This window comes from Haplochromis burtoni, unplaced genomic scaffold, assembly GCF_018398535.1.
Source record: "Haplochromis burtoni strain Fernald_Lab_line unplaced genomic scaffold, NCSU_Asbu1 Contig_326, whole genome shotgun sequence".
NCBI lineage: Eukaryota > Metazoa > Chordata > Actinopteri > Cichliformes > Cichlidae > Haplochromis > Haplochromis burtoni.
The window spans coordinates 136,079-158,563 of NW_024582687.1; the positions used below are offsets into that span (position 1 = coordinate 136,079).

A 22,485-nucleotide genomic window follows, 5' to 3' on the forward strand; every position below is an offset into this window, starting at 1 on the left:
TTCAGGAAAAAGAGGAAATCTCCTCTCCTTACACAAGTTTGTATCATTTCTTTACACTAACCTGTAATCTTATTGTTCACAAATGTAACATTTAAATTCTCATTAAAAACAACACTTTAAAAGTCACATTTGGCTAAATTAACTGTATTAATGAAAACACCACAAAATCTGTCAAAACAAAGGACATCAGTAACTCCACTTTTGTTAAAATAATCATTCTATTTATTGAGATGATTTTCAACCTCATATCCATCCATCGGTTATAAAGCAGAAAAAACTAGAAACTCTCAGACAAAATGTTAAAGATTGAAAAAACAAAAAAACCCCAAAAAACCCCATTTTGGTTAATAAACGTACATTTATTCTGAAACAGACGTTTCCATTTTTTTAACTGGATAAATCAAACAGAGTTTATTACATCAAGAGCCAGCTCCACACCACAAATTATTTCCTTTCAAATCTTAAAATTTGTGCATCACTGCTACCTAAAAGGCACCAGATTTGAGAGCAAAAGAAAATCACAAATGAATGATTTTTTTAAAAACCCATTCCAAAGGTTTATCTCCTTCAAAATAAAACAACAAATTTCAAATACATTTAAAATAAAATAAACATGCTAATTAAAAACAGTCTGAATATAGAGAGGTGTACTACAAAGAGATAAACTGGTTAGTTGGGCATGGCGAGCTTTAAGTCAGAGTTTTCACTGTGATGAAGGTGGATCTCTTAAATGAACGTGAACCCTCAAAGTGCTTTTTACTACAAGCCTCATTCACTTCAAGCACACACATTCATACAGTGCTTTTATTCTAACACACACACACACACACACACCTACCTGCTCTACCTCAGTGACCACAGGCTCAGTTTAACCTGCTAGATCACCATGGTAACTAATGCTTAAGGCAACCTGGTCCTGTTCTATGGAAAGCAGGACTCTGCTTATGGAGTTAACGTCATCTTTAACCCTTGCTGTTCTTACAGGGCTACATCGCCATGGTAATTTATGCTGCAGCTACACCAAAGCACATATGAAATCACCTGAAACAGTGCATCCATTCCCCGTGGAGCTCAGTGTTTTTAGTGACAGTATAAATAATAAGCATCAATCATTAAATGCAGATTTTTAGGAGAAACTTTATTTGTAGCTTTTTTTCTGTGTTTCCTGGAGTTTTACAGCAGTTTTATTATTCTGTATTCAGTCTGAATTAAACGACAAAGCCTGTTGAATTAATGGAATATTTAGCTGTAATAATGTCAGGTCCTCCTGTATCCCGATGATGGAGCATTACTGAGTCGGTTTTCTGTGTTTAACCTGTTCATATTTCTCTAAGATTACAGCTTTAGTTTCCTTCATATGATCAGCTGCTGTGCTGCCAGTTTTCAGTCCGCGATCGGTGCATGCTACAAACTGTCTGGTTTGATCATTCGAGAAGAAGCTCTCATCTGCTACTGTCATGTTAAAATTGAGGTTTTCTAGGCAAGGCTAAAAGCTTTCTGTGGCACTCATCTTTGGCTTCATTTTCTTTTAAAATATATCATTCATCTCTCTCAGTGACCTCTGATTGACGTAAATGGCATTCAATCATCTTGTGAAATAATGCGTCAAACACCACCTTTAATGTGAGCCCAGACCAGAAAGCTTCCATTAACAGAGAAAGTTGAGAAGCAGCAGTTATCTCTCACTGGGATTTTAGGTTTTGTCAAGCCAGCTAAAGCGGAGAAAGCCCAGCTTTGTTGAGCTTGCTTCACAGTACACTCCTCTGATGTGGATCTGGGTGGAAAAAAGTCTGGAAGTCTTCATTTGTTTCGAGGAACTTTTTCTCCAAGAGGAACCTCCATCAGTTTCTGTGGGGAGAACAGAAATCAGCTACATGATCTCAACCAATTAAGAAAGAGTAATTATTTGTAAAGGTTTCTGTGGAGAGTGGCCTTCGAACAGCAGAAGAAACATATGACTTGCTTTGACAGGCAGTTTCCTTAAATTCATTTCTGCTTTCTTTTTAAGGACAGATGCCGTGTGACTCCCCATGATCACATATTTTTAGTAACTTTGTGTCCATGTTGGAGTTTGTGTTGAATTTTTAAGAGTCATATTTTTATTCCGGTGTTTTGTTTTTACTTGGTAAAGTGTATTGTACCTTTGAATTCTATTTTATCATGTTTTGGTTTTTTAAATATACTTTTTCCAAGATTTATTTTTTATATTTTTAGTGGCTCCTAATGTTTTTCACATTGTTAGTGTACTTAAAGATGATTGTAGTAATTTTAATTGGTTAATCAATGTTTTAAATACATAAAGTAATGCTGGATGTTTTATTATTGTAGCTGATTTTAATTTTTCTTGGTCATCTGTAATTTTATTTTACTGTGAACATTTTATAAATAAACTTGATTTTAGTCTCATTCATTCATATTCATTCATTTATTTATTTGATGTATTTTTTTATATGAATTATAAGTTAAGTTTGATGGATTTTTTCTGGTTCTCTTATAAGCTATTTTCAAATCAGCTATGTTTATCTAGCATTGCATTACATATATACTTTATATTTAATTATATTTTCTCACACTGTATTTTTACTATCTTTACTTTCCATCCAACCAGACTTGGCGGACACCGAGTCGTTCCCAAGCTAGCCAACAGAGATGATCTGTGCAGCTGGTCCTGGGTCTGGCCCTGGGGCGTCCTCCTGGTAGGGCATGCTCAAACCGAGCTCCTCATTCTGTCTCTATGGAGAGCCCTCATTCTTTCAGTCACTACCCAGAGATAATGACCGTAGGTTAGGGTAGAAATTTTTATTTTAATTATTTTTTTAAATCCCCTTTTTCTCTTTTCTTTTAGTTGTTATTGCATTTATTGACATTCTCAGAGTAATTATAGGTCATTTTTTGGTTTGGTCATCGTTTCTTTATTTTCCCCTGAATTATCCAAAGTGCCCAGTCCTACTGAACTCTCTTTGTCTGTGTGCATGAATACATTCATTGGCGTCCCACCTTGAGCAGTCGAGCTTGGTAAGCGTTGTCCTCCTCGCCCTCTCCTCGCTGTACGTCCACCTGGTACCTCTCACAGGCCCGAATCACCTCGTTGAGGTCGTAGATCAGAGCCGGGTCCAGAGAGTGAGCGTTTATCAGGCTCACCAGGTACTCCCTGTAGTGCTTACTGTGGGAACACACATGAATCTCAGAAGTTACCTTCATCAAAGGAGGCACAGATTCACCTGCAATATTTGATTTTTATTTTTAGGCGGTGTGTTGGAAACGACTTCACTCAGCTACAACCTGAACAATCCCAGTATTGACTCTGTGTTGGCTCTCGACCAACATGTGAGGAAACTATCTGACCACCACTTTACTCACAAGCTGCCGTTTAGCTGAGTCTGCTTGAGCAGGCAGTGCAGAGTGGCCCTTTTCTTTGGAAACTGCTGCCACAAATGTTGCCGTGACAGTGAACCTAAACAGTTCAAACTGGTGTGTCTTCTTGCCTGACCTGATTTACTCTCTGAATCACACTCTGGGTTTTAAAAGGAAAAAGCTGATGTTAGCCAGTTCCTGGCAGCTCTGAGCAGATACCTGGTGTGGTGATGAATTCTTTTACAGCGTCTTTGTTCCTGAACTCGTCTCAGTTTACCGTCTTCTAATGAGATTACAGTAAATCAGTCGCTCCAGGCTTTAAATCTCATTTTGTTTGTCTTTAAACTTTGGTATGTATTGGAATTTGTAAAATGTTTCAGTGTTGGGGAGGACCTGCGTACGTAGTGGTTCATCTGAAGAGGCTGAAGTGACTGAATAATGCAAGAAAAGAAATTCCAGCATCATCCTGTCTTTCCGGATCTGCTGGATTTCTTGAATGTGAACCCTGATAATCTCTCTGACAGAAGTTAAGACGTTTCTGCACCTGTGTGTATGATTTATCACCGTCTCAAATGTCGCAGACTGTTTCCATAAAACAACATTAAAACTTCTTTTACGGTTGAACCTCAACTTGAACTAGAAGTTGAATTGGAAGCTTTTTAGGGACTTCATTGTTTAGCTCTATGTCATCACTCTTGGAGGGATGTTTCTGCTGCAGCAGGCAGCTGTTTTGAGCGGAAATTCTTTAAGATGTCACAACACACCACCAGACAAAGGCACAGCTGAACATAATGGAGCCACTGAAGAGTCACATATTTCTATCATGAGGTCAGACAGATCACAGTGGGAACAAAAGCAAACATTACTGGTGTTTCTCCCACGTGCAAATTGCTGGTTTAAAAAGAAGATTCGACAGGAGTGGAAAAAAAACCAGCAACCAGAAAAAACCTCCAATTTGGACAAACTGGGACTTGAAGAGTGTCAGAGGTTACACGACGAGGGAGTCTTCAAGTTTTATTAAACTCTCAATGTGTGTCCCTGCTGGCTACAAACAAAGAAACGACATCTTATTCAGCCTCGGTTCCATTCATGCTAACATAATGCAGTGCTAAATGAAAAACTATAAACCAGCACAGAAGTGCAAATCACAGCATAAACATTCATCCTTACAAACAGCAAACTGAGCATGAAGGGAAATAAGAGCCGCTGCCTTTGTGCTGGAGTTAGAAAAAATACACACGATTCAATGTGATGCTTATCTCTACACATGACAAAAAATATATATAAATCTTTAGTGCTGATTGATGTTTATATCTTTATGTTTATGCTGGCCCTCAGTCATCAAAACTCCCATTTAAGCATCTCGATCACTTCCCCCTGTGTCACAAATCACCTGTGATGCTACAAACTTCAGGGTACAGACAAAGATAAAATACACACCAACAACTGCCTAGTAGAATAAAACCATACTCCATATATGTACAGTATACAATTATGTGTAATCAGCAGTGCTATAACATGCACATGTGACACAAGACTGAGAGCACATGCTTCTATTTGATGGGAAGCTTCACCGTCACCACTGACAGGCTTTGACTCTTTGAACACAACAGGTCAAAGCAGGACAGTATACAGGTTTTGATGAGCTGTGGAAATCACATGAGAACCTCAACCACAACAATGACAAAACATCTTCATGTGTAGAAACAACAGCAGCGCGTACAAACATATTGAGAAGGGCTAATTCCTGTTTCAACATATTCGATTAAGAGCGCTGTGAGTGGCGTTCTAATTTGAAACTTCCATCGAAGCAATTAAGATGCATGAAAAACTGTAAAAGGAAGCGGACGTGGCAACACAGATTCACTCACTCGCAGAGTCCAGCTTGTCCCGGCTGTGTTTTGATGCCACACGGTGAATCCACCTGCTGACCGCCTTCATCCTTCTGCTCCATCACACCACATTCATCTGCACCAAAAACACAAAGTCAATTAAAATGTATATAAAAACCACAAAACAACAACAACAACAACAACAAACAGTCAGTGAATTCATGCTAGAGCTCATTTATTAAATACCACCTGCATTCCTACGCATGGACACTAGAACTAACAGCCCCTTAACAACATCACTGTCATATTACATCATTCCTAAACATCAGCTGTAACCTTTTTTGTATCCATTTAAATATTTCTTATGTCTAAACTCCTTATTTACTGAATATGAGCATCATTATCATCATTACTATGAGGGTGATGAAACAGCATATGGACCAAAGTATTGAGCCACAGGTGTGTAAAATCGAACACTTCATCATGCAGTCTGCCTTTACAAACGCTTAGGAAGGAACGGCTCGCTCTGAGGAGCTTGAGTGTGGTAATGCAACAGGATGCCACCACAGCAGCAAGTCTGTTTGTGAAATGTCTTCCCTCTGAAATATTACACAATCAGATTGAAGAGGAAGCATTTAGGCACCTCAGCGACTCGGCCTGACCGTTAAAGAGCGGATTACACCAAGTGCTGAGGCATAGCTGCCGAGCTGCAAACCTCCCCCGCCATTAACAGCAGCACGAACGCTGTGCACCAGCAGCTTCATAACAGCTCCTGTTTGGTGTATAGCAGGCCCAGTACTTTTATCCATGTAGCGCAGTATTTATTTACAGAGCTCAATTTTCAGATATTATCATAAACAAATACACTGCTATTGATTTTCAAAGATCTAAGAGACAGACACCCTCTCTACTTTTAAGACTAGACTCTTTTCTTTATGATAAAGCTTATAATAAGGGCTGAATCAGGTGACCCTAAACCGTCCCTTAGTGCATTGTGGGAAGTCCCTCGCACCCTGAGCCTATAAACAGCCTGATGCTATTGCAGCATGTCACTCAGTTTCTTTTCTCCGTTATTTCTCTATGGTTGCATCAGATGGCTGCCCTGCACTGTGTCTTCCTGTTTAAAGAATATTCTTCCTCCCCGCTGTCACTAAATGCTGCTCAAAGAGGATCTTCCGATTGTTCCGATTGACTCTCTAATATCGTAAAGTCTATGGTAAAATATAAAACACTCCCTCACAACTATTGTTGTGAACTGGATATGCATGAATAAAGGTGAATGCATTTATTTTTCTTTTAATGCTTTTATTGCCAAAGTTTGTTTTGGTTTTGCACAAATGAGAAATGAAATGCTCAGCATCCGACTTCGCTTCTCTAAACATCCTGAAAAGCAAATCCGACCACTTAATTTTCAGAAGTTGTTCAGTCATGCCAGGATTCCCATTAACACAAAAAACTGTTTTACCGGTCTGAGCTCCATTAGAGGGATCCGTGTTGAACTCCACACCGCTCCTCTAAGGGCAGAAAAACAAATCAATAAACACGCTGTTTACATTTAGATCGGGGACGAGCTCATCAGATTTAAACAAACCCTCACATACCATCCACCTCTTACTTATAAATATAATAGAGCCGCAAAGAGACAAGTTATTAGTGAGGATAAATCACAAAATAAAACTTGTGTTGTTATTTGTCAAAAGGCCAAATCCCTGGTGACTCAAAGGGGAGGGGACACACCAAGCACAAACAAAGTTCTATTTACAACAGGACATAGGCTCTATTTACTATATCTGGCACAGTGGACTGTATGAACACAAGGACATTTTGTTTTATCCTTTACAATCAAATCATTTTTCCCTGTTTTTTCACTGCCAGTCAGTTTATCCTCCAGATGACCTTAAATATCTTCATTCCAACTCTACAAAACACAGCTGATATTACATTATTTTGTCAAAGTGCATTATATTAGAAATACATTTAGAAAATTGGATAATGTGGTTTACATTGACAGAGTACACAGAGCTGCTCAAACAATTAATAATAATTAAGCTGTAAAGGTGTAAGCTGGTTTGCGGGGAGAGCACACTAAAAAGAAAATGGACCTCTTTGAAGCCAGAAAACTATCTGTGGTTCTGTGGGACCGACACAAAGTCACAATAACACAAACTTAACTATTCCAAAACCTCTTTCTCCTGATCATCGCGAGAGCCCAAGACGAAGCGTTTCCTCACCGGTCCTTTTGTTTATTCACTTCTTCTCCTCATGATTTCTTTGATAACATTCATCATCTATTAACAGCTTTACTTTCAGCATCTGTATGAAAGACGCTGCTCGACTTTACTTAAATCCCAGTGGTAGTGAGAAATGAGATGGAGTCAGGGTAAAAAAAAAAAAACGAGAAATGTTTAAATCTTGTTGTGGGAGACATTTTTTGTGTTGTTGCCTTATGTGTGCTACTAAGGGTCACTTTATAGTATGGTGTGTTTATGGGACTGTATTTAAGGTAGACACATGTAATTAGCGCCCGGTGTTATTGGTCGGAAGAAGCAAACAGATTGTGACCGCTGCGCTGTTGTGATGAATGACGTTGGTAAAGAGACTGTGGAACAACAAATACAAATAAGATGTTAAACAGACAGGATGAGTACGGCTGGAGTTATTAGACTGTGACAAGTTTCATTCATAACAGTGGCGTCGTGTCACCCCTGCCAACGAACACCTCAGTGGCTTTTATATTCCAGTTCGAATATCAACGTTTTTTCTGGTTAATCTGCCCTGGATCACCTGCAGGTCATTTAATATGCTGCTGCTAGGCTCACTACTGGGTCTCACACCAGATCCACCACTCGCCGGCTTCCTGTTCCAGTGCAGCTTTAAAAAAGTGAAATTGAGCTCTTTTAAATTATTCACCTGAGGTCAGCTGACCCAGAGGCCTCCTAAAGGTCAGCTAAGTCACATGTTTTGTGGCAGTTTCTGCTTTTCTGCAGTTCATACTCTGCATTTTGATTCTGTTTCCCTTACTATAAGTTTCTGCAATGCATTTCAATTTTTTAAACTCTGCATTGTCTCAGATTATTTCCTGTAAAGCGCTCTGTGATTCCTGTCAGTATGAACAAACATTTCTCGCTCGCTGTCTGCTTCAGTTCATGGCCGACTGCCATCTGCTTCAGGTAACACAGGAACTGAACCATCCCTCATGGAAAGCAACAGTTTAAAATAAAAACAATTTACTGGGTGAACAGCAGAAGAAAATACATGTGTGGTTTGTGGTTTTTAGCTCAGCTGTGAGAGGACAGGTGGAGCAGGATATTTTAGAGAGTGGAGCCAGGTGGATTCAGCGGCACAGCTGTCAGCTGATATGTAATCCACGTAGGGCGGCTGCAGCTTCCTGCACAATAATCAGCAATGCAAAGAAACATACATACGTGAGCGTCTCACCTGTAGAAGCGCCTGTAGTCTGGGAGGCTCCCAGTCTCTAAGATAGAAGAGGCAGTCTCGAGGGTGATGAGCGTGCAAGCAATTGAGAGAGCAGTCAGGCTTACATTTAGTCTGCAAAAAAAAGGAGCAGCAGGTTTTAGTCAGGTTAAAGAAAATGTTACACTTTTAACTAAAAATTGCAACACTTTAAGATGTGTAATATTTGTCTAAATATATCAGTCTTAAACCAAATTGTATGAATTTTCCAGACATTAGAAGATGAAGAATGAACCAGAGGATGTGTCCTGAAACAAATGAGACTGCAACCTGCAGCTTGTCTCATACAAAGCACATCCTCCCAACAGGCTCAGCCCTCTTTCTAGAGCTGTGATATTATGGAGAATTGGAGCTCAAGCCTACATGCCACTGATATGACAAAGAAAAAGGGGGTTGTCTACCATACAAACATTCATCCTATAATTCACCCTCACCTTGTGGTAGGGGTTGTTGCAGCCACTGCAGAACTGGTACCTGCACTGCGAGCAGCTGAAGTGCATGCAGCCGCCCTTCGTCAGAGCGTACTGGAACCTGCAGTGAGGACATGCTGCGGGAAGATGAGATAAGAGCGAAAACAGGAACAATTGGCACAGATGAAAGCACACATTCAAACTGTGTGTCTGTGTGTGGTGAGGGAAGCTGACTGATGTACAAACAGAGGAGCCAAACATGGAAATGAAACTTGTGGTTGTGGTTTCAGGTCGAGTCTTTGGCAAGCCTTACTAATTCCGTTGTCTCTCAGATAGCCAGCCAGTCCCTGTCTCTGGTATTCCGGGTCATTCTCCCTCTTCCACAGTTGGAACTGCTCGCAGGACACATCCTGGTGCTGAGGTTCCCACTGTGACCAGAGAAGGGGTTAATGATTTGAGTGCTTCCTGTACTGAAGGGCTGGCAAAGTTTCAAGGTTCCATGTGGAAACTTCTGAGACCTCTTCCTTATTTTTAATCAAATGTAAGATAAGAGACAGCTCCCATGCAGAACGGAAAATATTTCAGATTATACTCACAGGTTTCTTGCACTGAGCACAAAAACTCTTGTGGCAAGACAGGCATGTGACCTTCAGTTGGTCTCCCTCGTTGATAAACCCAGACGTGCACTGAGAAAGACAGGAAAGAGAAATTCAATATAGCTAAAAATCCCTATTAGAAAAGGCTAAAAGATCTCTGCTTGGTTTTAAATAATCAGTAAATACACGGCTGCAGAAAATGAAGGGAAAACGGCCATTAGCAGCCCGTTCTGCTCACTGATGAGAGCAGGTTCACACTGAGCATGTGTGACAGGCGTCAAAGAGACAGTGTAACAAACCTGCCTGAAAAAAAATAAGTAAATAAAAAAATCATCCACTGCCACTGCCACGGTCTGGCAGTGGCTCTGTGATTTTCTCTCCCACAGTTTGCAGAAATCTGAGCTGATGTGATTTTTTTTATTGATTTACTCTTAACAGGATAAGATTTCGATTTATTTTCCCCCCAATACACCTGATGTCAGTCCATTACTAGGCCGCTGATTTGAGTGGACTCAGGAGGCTCTTTGACTTTCTAAATGAAATCATATGTGGTGTTTTATCCATTTCAATAATGTGCTCATCCAGAAAACAGAGAATACAGCTGTACCAGGACTGGCTGCGTTTTTTTTAACTTGTATCATAAAACTAAACTAAAGTACCTACAAAGGCTGAAATAAGACAAAGCGTTTGTGGATGTTCAACTTTTCCAACCAACTGTAATCTACAGCACTAACATCCAAAGTTCCTAATTCCTTATTCTTTTAATGTTTTCAAGAAAATTAGTTTGTTTCTTTACTTAATCTAACTCCATATATGAATTTCAAACAACTGCTACAACTACAGGATAAAACTAGATTATTTTGACTCTGAGGTGCGTTCAAGGATTGTCTGTCCTTGTCTGGTTACACTGTCAATAAAATCCAGGCTTCAAAGACGGAGCTTAAAATAACCCAAATTATGTGTTGTATGAAAACTATGGAATGCAAATTACAGGGTGGAAATCTGATTGTTAAACGACAGGGACGAACAAGCAGACTGCGTTACGGTGAACTCACATGACAGCACCACATGAACTTGGGGTCTTTCATGAGAGCGTGCTCGGTCAGCTTTTTGTGGAACAAGTCGTACACCTCAGGCTCCAGGCAGTCCCTCAGCTGGAAAACAAAACACGACACGAGGCGTCGCCGTGTCGTTATTATAAGACGAAAAACAGCTGCAGGTTTTGATACTAGTTTAATGTCATTTTGTGCACTTTAAACAAAACATCTTCCCCCTCTGAGCACTTCACCCTGTTTAAAAATGACTATGTTGAGATAAATGCAATTATCATGCATGATTACAATCCACAGCATCTTCTAAGAATATCTTAAAGAGCTAAAAATCTGTTTACAGATCAAATTCTGTCTTAATAGCTGAAACAAAGCTCCATTCTCCCATCAACCCACAAATAACCCCAGTTTCATAATTTCTTCATAAGTACTTGTGATCACATGGAGAATCAGATGCAAACTGAAATCTTGGCCCTTGTATCTGCAGACGACACTAAAAGCCCCTGAAGTGTTCCCCACAGCCTTGCATACAGTCAGGAAAAGATGTTCAAGCTGCAGTTCGTGAGTAAATAATTATAGTACGCTTAATCTGTTTATACAGCTGTTTATATTGCACATCTGTTTAGGCTTTGGGAAATATGATTGAGACTTTGTCTGTAGTTATTTCTCACATGTAGCAGGAGACAATTCACATCAGGCATGTTGTCGTCTGTGGAAATACTCTGAGGCAGCTGGAGCTGAGAGAGGCAGGACACCCACTTTACTACTAATTCAAGCGGCCATTATCCCCTGTGCTTCTCTCACATCAACACAAAAGGACACGGCACAGACCTTGTAGCAGAGAGAGTGCAGGTCAAAGTGTTTATTATGTGATATGATGCACATGCGCCTCCAACAGGAAATATCTAGAAGAGTTCAGGGCTCAGTGAACGTGTGAAAACAGCTTTTCACAGGCGTGGGGAGGGAATTTGAATCCGGACTGCTGCACTAGTGCCATGTGGCACGTGGTCTCCTGCTCATCCACTGAGCTAAAGTGTTGCTCAGAAATGCCTTTTATTTCTTTAAATATGCTCTGTGTCATGCATTTGTAACAAGGCTGCGTAAAACCAAAATAAATGACCTGTTCAAAGATGCATCTGGTGTCTCTTGTTAAAACTCCTATTTAGGACTCTTCACGTTAACGTTTCCGGCACATTTCCTCTGAGTTCACCTGTATATCCAGCGTGGAGAAGTAGCTGTCCAGCTTCTCTGGGTCGTTGATGTCGGGTTCGCAGCAGCTGGGACACACCATGTCTCGGATGTGTTTGTCTCTCACGGCGATGGTAAAGTGGGCCTTGAAGCATTCGAGGCACACCGAGCACTGACAGGACGTTAGAGACTGCATCTGGAGTACCAAGGGGGAAAGAAAGAGACTTTAAGAGCTGTGCATTAAACATAACTGGTTGCTGCGGAAACAGATCGCTCTCCCCGATGACCCACCTTGCTGCGGGGGAAGATGCTCAGACAGATGGGGCACTCGTTGTTGAGGAGACGCCTGATAAAATCTCTGTCATGTGACTCCTTCACGGCTTGCACCACATCCTCCAGGGAGTAGCTGACACCCGGCTCTTGGAGCAGCGACAGGACGAGCTCGCAGCGCCCCCAGCTGGGCAGGTCATACAATGCCAGCAGCCGCCTGCACGTCCTCTGAAGGAAGCAAGCCAGGTCAGCACAGAGGTTTATGTTAAAATGAAAAAGATAGACGTCAAAACAAAAATCTCTTTCTAGTCAAACCTGTTTGTCTGGGTGTGTGGGATCAATCGGCGGCTCGGGCTGGGCTGTCCAGATTCGCTGGTGGAAAGCTTCCAGCAGGGGGCGCTGAAGCAGAGACAAAGCCCCCTGCATCTCACCTCCACTCTGCCGCAGGGCCTCCTCGCATTGGGCCACATCTTGGAAGCCCAGAGAGTGAAGCTCCTTCATCTTCACCCAGCGGGAACAACAAAAACAAAACAATGAAACAAAGGAATCCCTTTAAATGGCTGCAGTGAACATAAAAGACTCACATCAAGAGTCTTTACACTGCTGATAAACAATATTAAAAACAGGCGTTTGCTCTTAAATCAAAAGAAACAATTTTCTGTCGTAATTCACAAAATATTTGCAGTATGAAGGTTAAAAATAAAAAGAGTCCTTTTTGAGATAGAAGGAAGAAAAGTTCATACTTTCTTTTAACAATAAATATGTATTTAAAACTTTAATGTGCTTTTAACTGTCCCACCTTTTCTTTGCGGTCTCTCAGCAGCTCTCTCACGGCTTTGTCGGTTTCTCCTCCTGTTTTCAGCCACGCCAGCTTGGCCTCAGCTCTGGACAGCTTCATGCTGTCACCTATGGAGGTCGGACCGCTCTTCTCGGACTCGCCTCCGTCTCTCTCCAGCACGGGCTGCGTCCCGACACGCCCCATTTTGTAGTTCAGTTGGACTGAGGCGGCCATGGCGCAGATTTCATCCAGCAGGTGAGGCAGCTCTGAGGTCAGCCAGTCACAGGGGTTAACGTTGCTGCCACCGCACGCGCCCAGAGCGGCGTACACCTCCTCTGGGCTAATGCCTCGCGTTTCTGCTTCCTGTGAATGAGAAACGTAATGCATCTTCTCTTTTCCAGCGTAAAGTAAAGTAAAGTGTAAAGTGTGCGTGTTAGTCCCCATAGGGAAATAGTTCTTCTGCATTTAACCCATTCACCCAGTGAAGCAGTGGGCAGCCACCAATGCAGCGCCCGGGGAGCAGTGTGTAGGGACGGTACCTTGCTCAGGGGTACCTCAGGGTAGCCGTTCAGTGGAGTCGAACCCCCGACCTTCCGAACATGGGGCAACCACTCTACCTACTGAGCTATCCCTGCCCTGCGTTTCAATTCTATAATATTGTAATTTATTTTGAAAAATGTCATTTAAATGTTTTGAGGTGAGTCTGTGTGAAACGTTTGCCATACTCTGATGTGACGGACAAGAGCGAGCCCGTCTTCTTTCATCGTCTTCTGCCTCTTCAGCTCCAGGTTGACTCGGGGCTTCGGCTGTGGCCGGTCCTTAGGTCCGCACGGCGTCTGCTGGAGAGACTGGGGCAGAGAAAGTCCACCAGAATCTTTAGGGGACATGTTGCACATCTCACACACTGTGGAGGCCTTGGTGTTAGCGAAGGTGCAGAATTGGCAGGTCCACTGCTAGAAGAAGAAAGAAAAGCATGTAAAGCAAACACTAACAAAAACTGATGACTTCAAAGGCTTTGCTGGGACACCTCCATCCTCACTTAAACTAACCTGAGTGTAATCCAAGTGAGAATGGCATTCGTGCTTTAAGTTATGTCTGACATTATGGTAATATTTTCATGTGTAGCTTAAACTTGACTTTAATGCTATAAAAAAAGGATTAAGTCCTCCTACTATCTGTGGACAAGGTCTAGATATCTGATTGGTAGGTGGTGATTCAGGACGTCATAATGATCCTGACCATGATGATGATGACAATATGGATCCTGGTCTATTGACTAATACAAGAAAAACTGACTATATCTAGAGATAGGCACAGCTGTTAAGCTTAAGGAACAGCAGGTGTAAGACAGAGGCTACCATGTAAAACAGCGGTCCCCAGACCGGTTTAATGTCAGACAATATTTACGCCCAAGACAAAAACGGTGGTATTTTGTAAATATAATAATAAATGAGAATTCACTGTGTAATTGTGTAACTTTATTAGCAGCGTCCTCCTAAAATGCGCCAACTACATCCTCCTCTCTGGTCGCTATGGTAATATGTAAATATTTCTTTCAAAACAAGACGCACAACTACAACACGGGAAAAGACCCGGGGAAACTGAGTTAACGATAAAAACCCTGAAACACAAATTTCACACCCGGGCCCAAACAACTCAAGTAACTGGTACCGGTCTGTGGGCCGGGGTTGGGCATCGCTGATGTAGAATGTCTTACAAACAAGGTCAAACCTAAATATATTGTACATACGATGAAACAACAACACGAGTTAGCCAAAAACATCTCAGAAACATCTAATCAGCAGAATAATTTAACAGCAAATTAATGTTTTTCCATTAATCGGTCTTCTTATGAATTCTCTACTTCACTGAAAACCCAACAACAAGTGACTGTAGATAAATGTGTTCCCCGCAGAGCTAAGACTAACAGAAAAGGTTTTCATTCAGCAGGAATCTGTAGTCTCAGTCTGTGCCAACGCTCAGCACAGTAAAGACTGAGAAAATAAGAAACAGGTTAGTAGCGTTATCAGCAGCAGGAGACAAACCTTTGCGTCAGACAGAGATCTGAGGATGGACATGTCAGAGGAGACCGGAGGGCGAGTGGCCAGACGGGGGCGCTCACACACCTCGCAGAGGATGCTGCTGCCCTGATTCATCACAGTGCAGCTCTTACACTGCCACTCTGAGAGAACGAGCACCAACACAGTTCAGTTCAAATCAAATAGTTTTCAAACTTTAACATATTATGCAGAATATTTATGTAAAAACAAATGTTTCCTCCATAATAAGTTAAAGTTCAGTGCTTTTAATAAGTTAAAAGCATTTCTACTTTAACTCGAGGGCACAGGGCGTCTGAAAATTAAACTTAAGCCTTTAAGTCAATCTTAATGGCACCTTAAATAAAATTTAAGACAAAACTTCCTGAGACTTGAACTATTCCTTTCACCACCAGAGGGCACCAGTTACCAGCGTGCATCTCTTTTCAGCTGCCCACTCATATTTAAGAGATTTCCTCTGATGTGACCTTGATGACCTCCCTAGTTTAAAAGAAAGGTGACCTTGACCCTTGGCACCCCCCTAGTGATACAACCTGGTATTACATGCAGTGCAGTGCATGAATTCTTTAACCACAAACGCATAGTGTTTGATGTTATTCTCTTGAAAGCTTTAGTTAATTTTGAAAGGTTTCAGCTCTTTTAAAATACAGAAATTTACTATAAATACCTTTAAAAAATATTGCCTGAGTGTGTGGGCAAATAAGTCAAAAAATACTATGTTTATCTTAAGCTATATCTTAAGTTTCATTCATCCTCAAAACAGGGATTCCTGTCCTTAGTGGGAACTTCTAGGAATTGGTTTCAACCACAGAGAACAATAATAATAAATAACAATTTCCAACCATTTTTTCTTACACTTGGATCTTCCCCTTTTTCTAAAATAACAAAGAGGGTGGATAAGCAAGTGAACTTTAAACTCTATAGGGCCTTTTATAAGCAAATGTGTTCATTCACAGACACCCTGTAACCTGCTGCGTGTGTAAACCTTTGCTCTTACCTGCATTCGGCGATGCAGGAAGTGACATGGTGCTTTCCAGAACAGTGGACACAGCTGTGGCGAGTCGAGGCCGTTCGCAGGTCGTGCAGAGAACGGCTCGCATCTCGTTCACTGTAGTGCAGTGAGAGCACTCCCACGGGGACAGAGACGGGCTGAAAAGCAGCGGAGAAGGACAACATTTTTTTTCAGCTCCTAACAAGAACACGTCTTCAGCTAATCTTCATTTCCTCCACAGCTGCAGATCCCCAGATGTGATAAAATACATTGTTAAGACATTTCAGGGATCTCTAGAGACCCGGGTGTTTGATTCTCAGCAAAAACTTTTGGAGTTTTGATCAAACAAAGTTGATCCTTTACTGTAACAAAGGAGATGGTGAACAAATCCAGCCTGTGTCCTTCCTGGCTTTGATCTGCTGCCAAATAAAGAGCTGAATGTGGGTTTCTCTTCTCACCTGGATGTTTTAGCAGGTGTAGTAATGGTCCTGTTGTGCCCTTTACGATCAGGGTGGGAGTGGTACAGCTTGTCGCACTTCAGACACAACCTCTGGAGGCATGTGGCGCAACGAGCATGGACAGCAGAAATTCCACAGATGGTGCAGGTGTCTGCAAGAAAAAGACGAAGAGTTAAAACAGTAAGCAGCAAAAAACAAGCAGAGCCGAGGTTTGACTTTTGTTTTGCAGATGTAACTCGGCCTACTTTGTTTGGTTTGCTGTAATTTGTCCCTCTTGTGACTGGCTCTGTTGGGGTGTCGGTGGAAGAGGTCATCGCATGCGTCGCAGAAATGTGGATTGTCACATGACGAGCAAAACAGAGACGCGTCTCCGCCGCACAAACTGCACCCGCTCACTGCAGCAGAGCCTGGAGACAAACAGGAAACAGACCACATTTTTAAAACGTATCAGGTCGTTGCCATTTTTCACAAAATTTAAATACATCCTCAGATAAACAACACCACAAGATATTCCTTACATTTGACTCTAGAATACTTTGGCATACTGAAGAGTTCATGGTTTACTCAGTGTCTGCAAGATCCCAAAATCAACTCTGTCCAAAGGACATTGTTCCAGGAGTCCTGTGGTTTGTTTAGACATGTTCAACTTTGCCATGTTCTTCTTAAAGAGAAGAGGCGTTCTCCTGGCAACCCTTCTAAATAAGCCATACTTGTTTTTGTTCTTAACGTAATGACGCAGTGTAATACGTGATATGGAAACTTTAGACCTGAAAGAGGGTGTACTTTTATTTTACCATAACTGCGCGTCTTCAAAAATGCTATACAAAGTTTATAAATTGCTTCAGAGCACAGCAAAGTTTCTACAAAAGCTTCTTAACTTTGTGGCATCAAATGAAGTAGAAACTAATTTGGTTAAGAGTTAAGAAGAAAAACTGCTGGAATGAAAAAATAAATTTAAAAAAACTCCCAGGCCATCAGGTGTGGCAGTAGCTGACCTGTTGATGGTTTTGGCACCAGAGCAGGTTTAGGAGGAAGAGGCAGGATCAGAGGTTTGTCCCCCTGCTGCTGCTGCTGCTGCTTCTTTTCCTCTACGGGAAGCTTAGCCACAGAGTCAGTCACCATCTGAGCCTTAACAAAAATAAATAAATATCAGCATGACAAACAAAACGAATGAAGTCTGAAAAGGACAAATATTAAAAAACAGATTATCTTAATTCAGCCTGTTTTTATCTTTAATGAACTTGAATGAACTTTTCGGCCGACAGCCTTTTGAAACGTGTACACACCTTTGGGATGACGAATGGGATGATTTCTTTGAAGTGTTCTAGGTGAGGATGAGTGCCCTGAACAAACAAACATAAGAAAATGGAACATCAAAACTGCACGCACATGTTACCGATGATCAGATCTGCTTAGGAGTCGATACAAACCTTTACTATCATATCCACTTCCGTGCGTAGCGTCATGACCTCCAGCGTCACTGCTGCGACTTTTTCAGTATCCGGATCCTCGACTTCGTCGGGAAAGCTGAGGCCGTCGACCTGCTGGTTAGTGTAACCGTAGAGATAGAGGACTCTGCGGCCTCCCTGTGGACCAAAACCCACATTTCAATCCTAATCTTTTAAACAAAACTTAAAGGTTCTCAGTCAAAGTTTCTGCACAATCTTTGGACACAATGGAGTTTTTTCCTCACTTTGATGGCATCCACTGTAGTCCTGAAAACAGGATTGTTGTGCTTGACACTCCTCCAGTATCTGGGTCTGGTGGGAGAGGTCAGGTTACAGCCATACTTCTCCAGGATGCTCAAGGCTTTGATGAATCGATTCAAAGACTCCAGGACCTGGTGAGAAGAAAAATTAGTATTGATGTTAATCAGTTTGCCTCCATTATTCCATCCAAATGAATTACTTGTGATGATTTAGTTAACAACAATGTTACAATGAATCACAGCTAGCAGATGAGGCTGGTATCAAATGTAGGTTAAAAAAGAGCTTTCATATCCTATCCTATTCATATCTCCTGTGAATTACTATGCAATACAATACAAGCATCCAGGATACCAATACTTTTTCTGTTTCTCTATGTCATAGACATTGAAGTGATGCAGTTTTGCTATATCCCATGATATCGATACTCAAACTGGATTACAGAAAAGAAAAATGCTCTAAACACTGACTTTATTTTAAGCTCCTGGTTCTGTGTGACATCATAGAGAGGGAAATCCCTATTCGGCCTTCTCAAAATCTTTTAAAGAGGGGTAACCAAACAGAAACAAGCTGACATAAATGGGGAGGGGCTAACAGCTTGTTTCAGACAGAGGATGAACTGTCAAGTCCCAGTGTAAAATGCATAAGGATTATTTTGAATAATGAATGATGCAAAGCTACTGTAGCAGAGTTTAAGATTGGAACAAATTTACTAACAGAAGCCACAGTGCTGAAGATAATTTTTCACTCCCCTGTGGATATCTTCATCTTTGTTTTCATCCAAAAAAATCAAAGATAAGTGTCACAAAATCTTTTTTCCTTAATAAAAAAAACTGAGTAGACCTTTGGGGATCAAACAGACACAGAAATGTTACATCAAACTGCACTAAAGCGATCGTTTAAGAGAAAAGATTACCTCCTGTTTGTTACGACCTGCCGAGTTCTCCTTCAGCATAACCTCAGCTGAGACGTGGCGGTACTTCTCCGACAGAGGCAGCTCGATAGCGGCCATCGTCTGAACGTCGGCCTTCACTTCCTGAGCTGAACCCGAGGACGAAAGGAGAGACTGGGCTCTTCTCCTGGCCTCGTCCATCTGGACGGACGCAGGACTGCTGCTCATTGCTGTTAGAAAGAGAAGAGAACTTTTTAGAGATCGTTCCAGGGCTTCAAAATCGAGGATCAGCTGATTTATTTGGTTTGGAAAATCACTGCAAATTCGCTGTTATTTTCGGTCTGTGAGACGGTTTTTGTAAAAGAAATAACTGATTAGAGGAAAACATAAAAGCCACATTAATGTGCGGCGAGACTTAGCAAAGACTGCCAGAGGAGATCAAAAAGCTAAACTCACAGTGTAACCTCCAAATTTCAAAATACATTAAACCTCAAAATTCCGATAGCGTTTTGTTAAGATGACCAAGACACTCAGTTTATTATTAAATATGATCTGTAAACTACTGTAATAAAGCTTTGCAGGTGTGGCTGTCTGCAGGTGGAGAGCAGGTCCCCTGCTGGTTCCAGCCACGCCTCGTTCCACGTTGTTATGCAGGGACCGTTTGAGGCCTCGGGCTGTTTTCTGTCTATCTTACCCTGCTTTCCTGCAGGGTTAAAGATGTCCAGCTTATTGGTGTGTCTACTATGTCAAAGTTCAGTCATGCAGTTTTTATAGATGATTTGTATTTACCAATAACAATCAGGATAAATAAAGATAATATATAAATCATTACCACAGCATCAATATAAGGACCCAAAAATGTCAGCAGATTACTGAAATTATACAAAAGCTCTACAAAGGTTCCCCACAGAAAACTAAATCAGGAATGAGAGTGGAAAGTTGTTTCTGCCAGTGAAAAAAAACAAAAACAAAAAAAATACTTGTAAGTCAAAAATTTGGGTTAGATATTGAAATTTTGAGATAGTAAGTATTAATCTTTATTATGGTGGCAAAACAAGACTCCATACCTGAGAGCCACAAAAACAGGTATTTACTCTAAAACATCTGTAGGAACGAGGTCAAGGAGTTTTCTACATAACAAATTTTAAATTGACTCTCAAAAAATGATGCTATAAAAACACCTAAAAAGTTGAGCCCTCGTCTTCACTTGAAAAATGACTTTTGAGAAGTTTAATAACAGCAGGGACCTGAACTTTCTGACCTTTCCCATAACTCCTATTATGAAGGGCATCACTCCATAGTTTCTTTTTTATTTTATTTTTTTATGTGAGCTGGTCAAATAAAAGGAATTTCATGAAATGACCCAATACACAGAAGTCAAACGCAATGGTTTCATAACAGTGATTACCTGAGTTACCACCTGATTTTTAGACGTTCTTCAACTACATAGTATTAACGCCTGATCACAACTTTTCCACGTGTTCACAGATTAAATACTTAATATATTTTAACAAATACTTATCCTTAAATTAAAAAAAAAAAATAGCTACGTGCAAAAATTGCAACCTTGTTTATCCTTTTAAAAATCAATCCAAAAATGACCAATCCACACTGAAAAAGGACACGAGTGGCAGAGGAAGGATAACAACAGGAAGGATCAACATTCAGGTAAATCAAACAGTCATCGGTGACCTTTATAATTGATAATTTCACTTTTAATAAACCATGTGATCTGATGGGAAAGTCCAGGCTAATCATAGTTTCAGAGGTAAACAGTTCAGTATCACATCACAGTCGCCACTGTAAATCCGCTCCCTGCTACTTTCTGTACAGTAAAACATCAAATTAACTGGACCCGACGGTGGATTTTTTTGTCACTTTGACCGTCTTGAAGTCCCAACAATAACAATTCACAGCAGCTGAAAACGAAACTCTAAAAACAGAAACTTTAACACAGCTCCATAACTTAGCTTCATATCTGATCAGTTAACTTACCGCCTCAGCTGTTCTGGCCTTCTTTTAACGGTTATTTCTGTCGCCTCTTCTCCGAATAAAGTCTTTACATTTCCGCCTGTAAAGTCAGCATGTTTTAGATTTCAAGCCAGCGGTTAGACCCTCTTCTACAGTGAGCTGCTTCAGTCTGTCTGAAGCTAGCTTTATGCTTTAAACGCGGAACTCCCCCATACTTCCGGTCTGATTGTGATCTTTTCAAAATAAAAGCGGAATTTACATACCTATACCAGTAGTCATGAAAATGATGAACTCTACTATGTATGTATGTATGTATGTATGTGTTTATTTATTTATTAAGCTCCCAGTTGTATCATGCCTAAAAAATTTTAAATATTTAATTAACTATGACCAGCGACCAATTTATTAAATAATTATTTAATTAATTTTGTAAATATTTCATATTATATTTACATTTTTGTTTGTTGTGACACCTTTTACCAGCTTTTTGGACAAAAAAATGTGTCTGAGACTGGTATTTTATTATCTGTACTATCTTTGAAAAATAATCATCAGTGATGCAAATTTGTATTTTTCATTAGTTATTGCATTAATTTTCGTTGTTTAAAACTACTAAATTGTTTAAACCTACTAAATTAAGAAAACTTAACAAAAAAAACATCCCCTCCACTCTCGCTGGCCACTTAATTAGTGACACCAGCTCAGCTGCTTGTTAATACTAATATCAAATGAGCCAATCATAAGGCAGTAACTCGAACTGAGCATGAGAATAGTGTAGAAGGTGATTTCAGTGACTATGTCATGGTTGATGTTGCCAGATAAGCTGGTTTAAGAAACTGCTGATCAACTGGGATTCCCCTACAAAATCATCTCTAAGGTTTACAGAGAATGGTCTGGAAAACAGAAAACATCCCGTGAAAGGCAGTTCTCTGAGTGAAAATGTTGATGCCAGAGGTCAGTGAAGAATGGCCAGACTGCTTAAAGTTGCTAACAAGGCAACAGTAAATCAAATAACTTCTCATTAAAATCAAGGCATGCAGACGATCCTCTCTGAACGCACAGCACATCGAACCTTGAAGCAGATATGCCACAGATCTGAAGGCAAAAGAAGGTCTAACTTGGTCCTACCAGTGAGTGCCACTTTATTAGGTACAGCCACATTTTTATTTAGGTTCATTTTAAGTGAGTAAATAATTTCCCATTTATTTTTCTTTTTTCTAAAGTATAGTTTTATTTTATTTGACTTAAAAGAAATGTGTCAGCTCATAAAAACCTTTGTTTTATATATTTAATGTTTCTCAAGTTTCTTGACCAATCGAACCAGAAGCTACTGTGCAAAGTCACGTTCATTTTAGCACAATCTTCTAGAAGAAGTATATATATTACATCCAACGTCATTCATTAATTTTGCTCTTACTCTGATGACTTGTTGACTCCTTGAACTCCATCAGCAGATTAA

At 40.6% G+C, this 22,485-nt stretch overlaps 1 protein-coding gene across 2 annotated transcripts; it reads right to left on the bottom strand.

The window, feature by feature from the left end:
* Positions 1–1,305: 1,305 nt before the first annotated feature.
* LOC102298918 (E3 ubiquitin-protein ligase RNF31) lies at positions 1,306–21,252 on the bottom strand. Of its 2 annotated transcripts, none has more exons than XM_005941909.2 (24): positions 21,051–21,252; positions 19,080–19,285; positions 18,151–18,297; positions 17,888–18,043; positions 17,744–17,800; positions 17,453–17,585; positions 16,703–16,864; positions 16,458–16,608; positions 16,006–16,157; positions 14,997–15,133; positions 13,677–13,901; positions 12,973–13,314; positions 12,489–12,674; positions 12,195–12,401; positions 11,926–12,099; positions 10,722–10,820; positions 9,667–9,756; positions 9,384–9,498; positions 9,095–9,207; positions 8,625–8,735; positions 6,652–6,700; positions 5,226–5,322; positions 2,998–3,163; positions 1,306–1,848 (listed from the first exon to the last, which is right to left on the bottom strand). In XM_005941909.2, exons 2-24 carry the CDS (start codon positions 19,281–19,283, stop codon positions 1,801–1,803), a joined length of 3,321 nt encoding a protein of 1,106 aa, XP_005941971.1. In that variant the 5' UTR covers positions 19,284–19,285; positions 21,051–21,252; the 3' UTR covers positions 1,306–1,800. The 2 variants fall into 2 exon arrangements, with proteins under 2 accessions (XP_005941971.1, XP_005941970.1); XM_005941908.2 differs by having other exon boundaries at positions 13,677–13,904.
* Between the last annotated feature and the right edge of the window lie 1,233 nt (positions 21,253–22,485).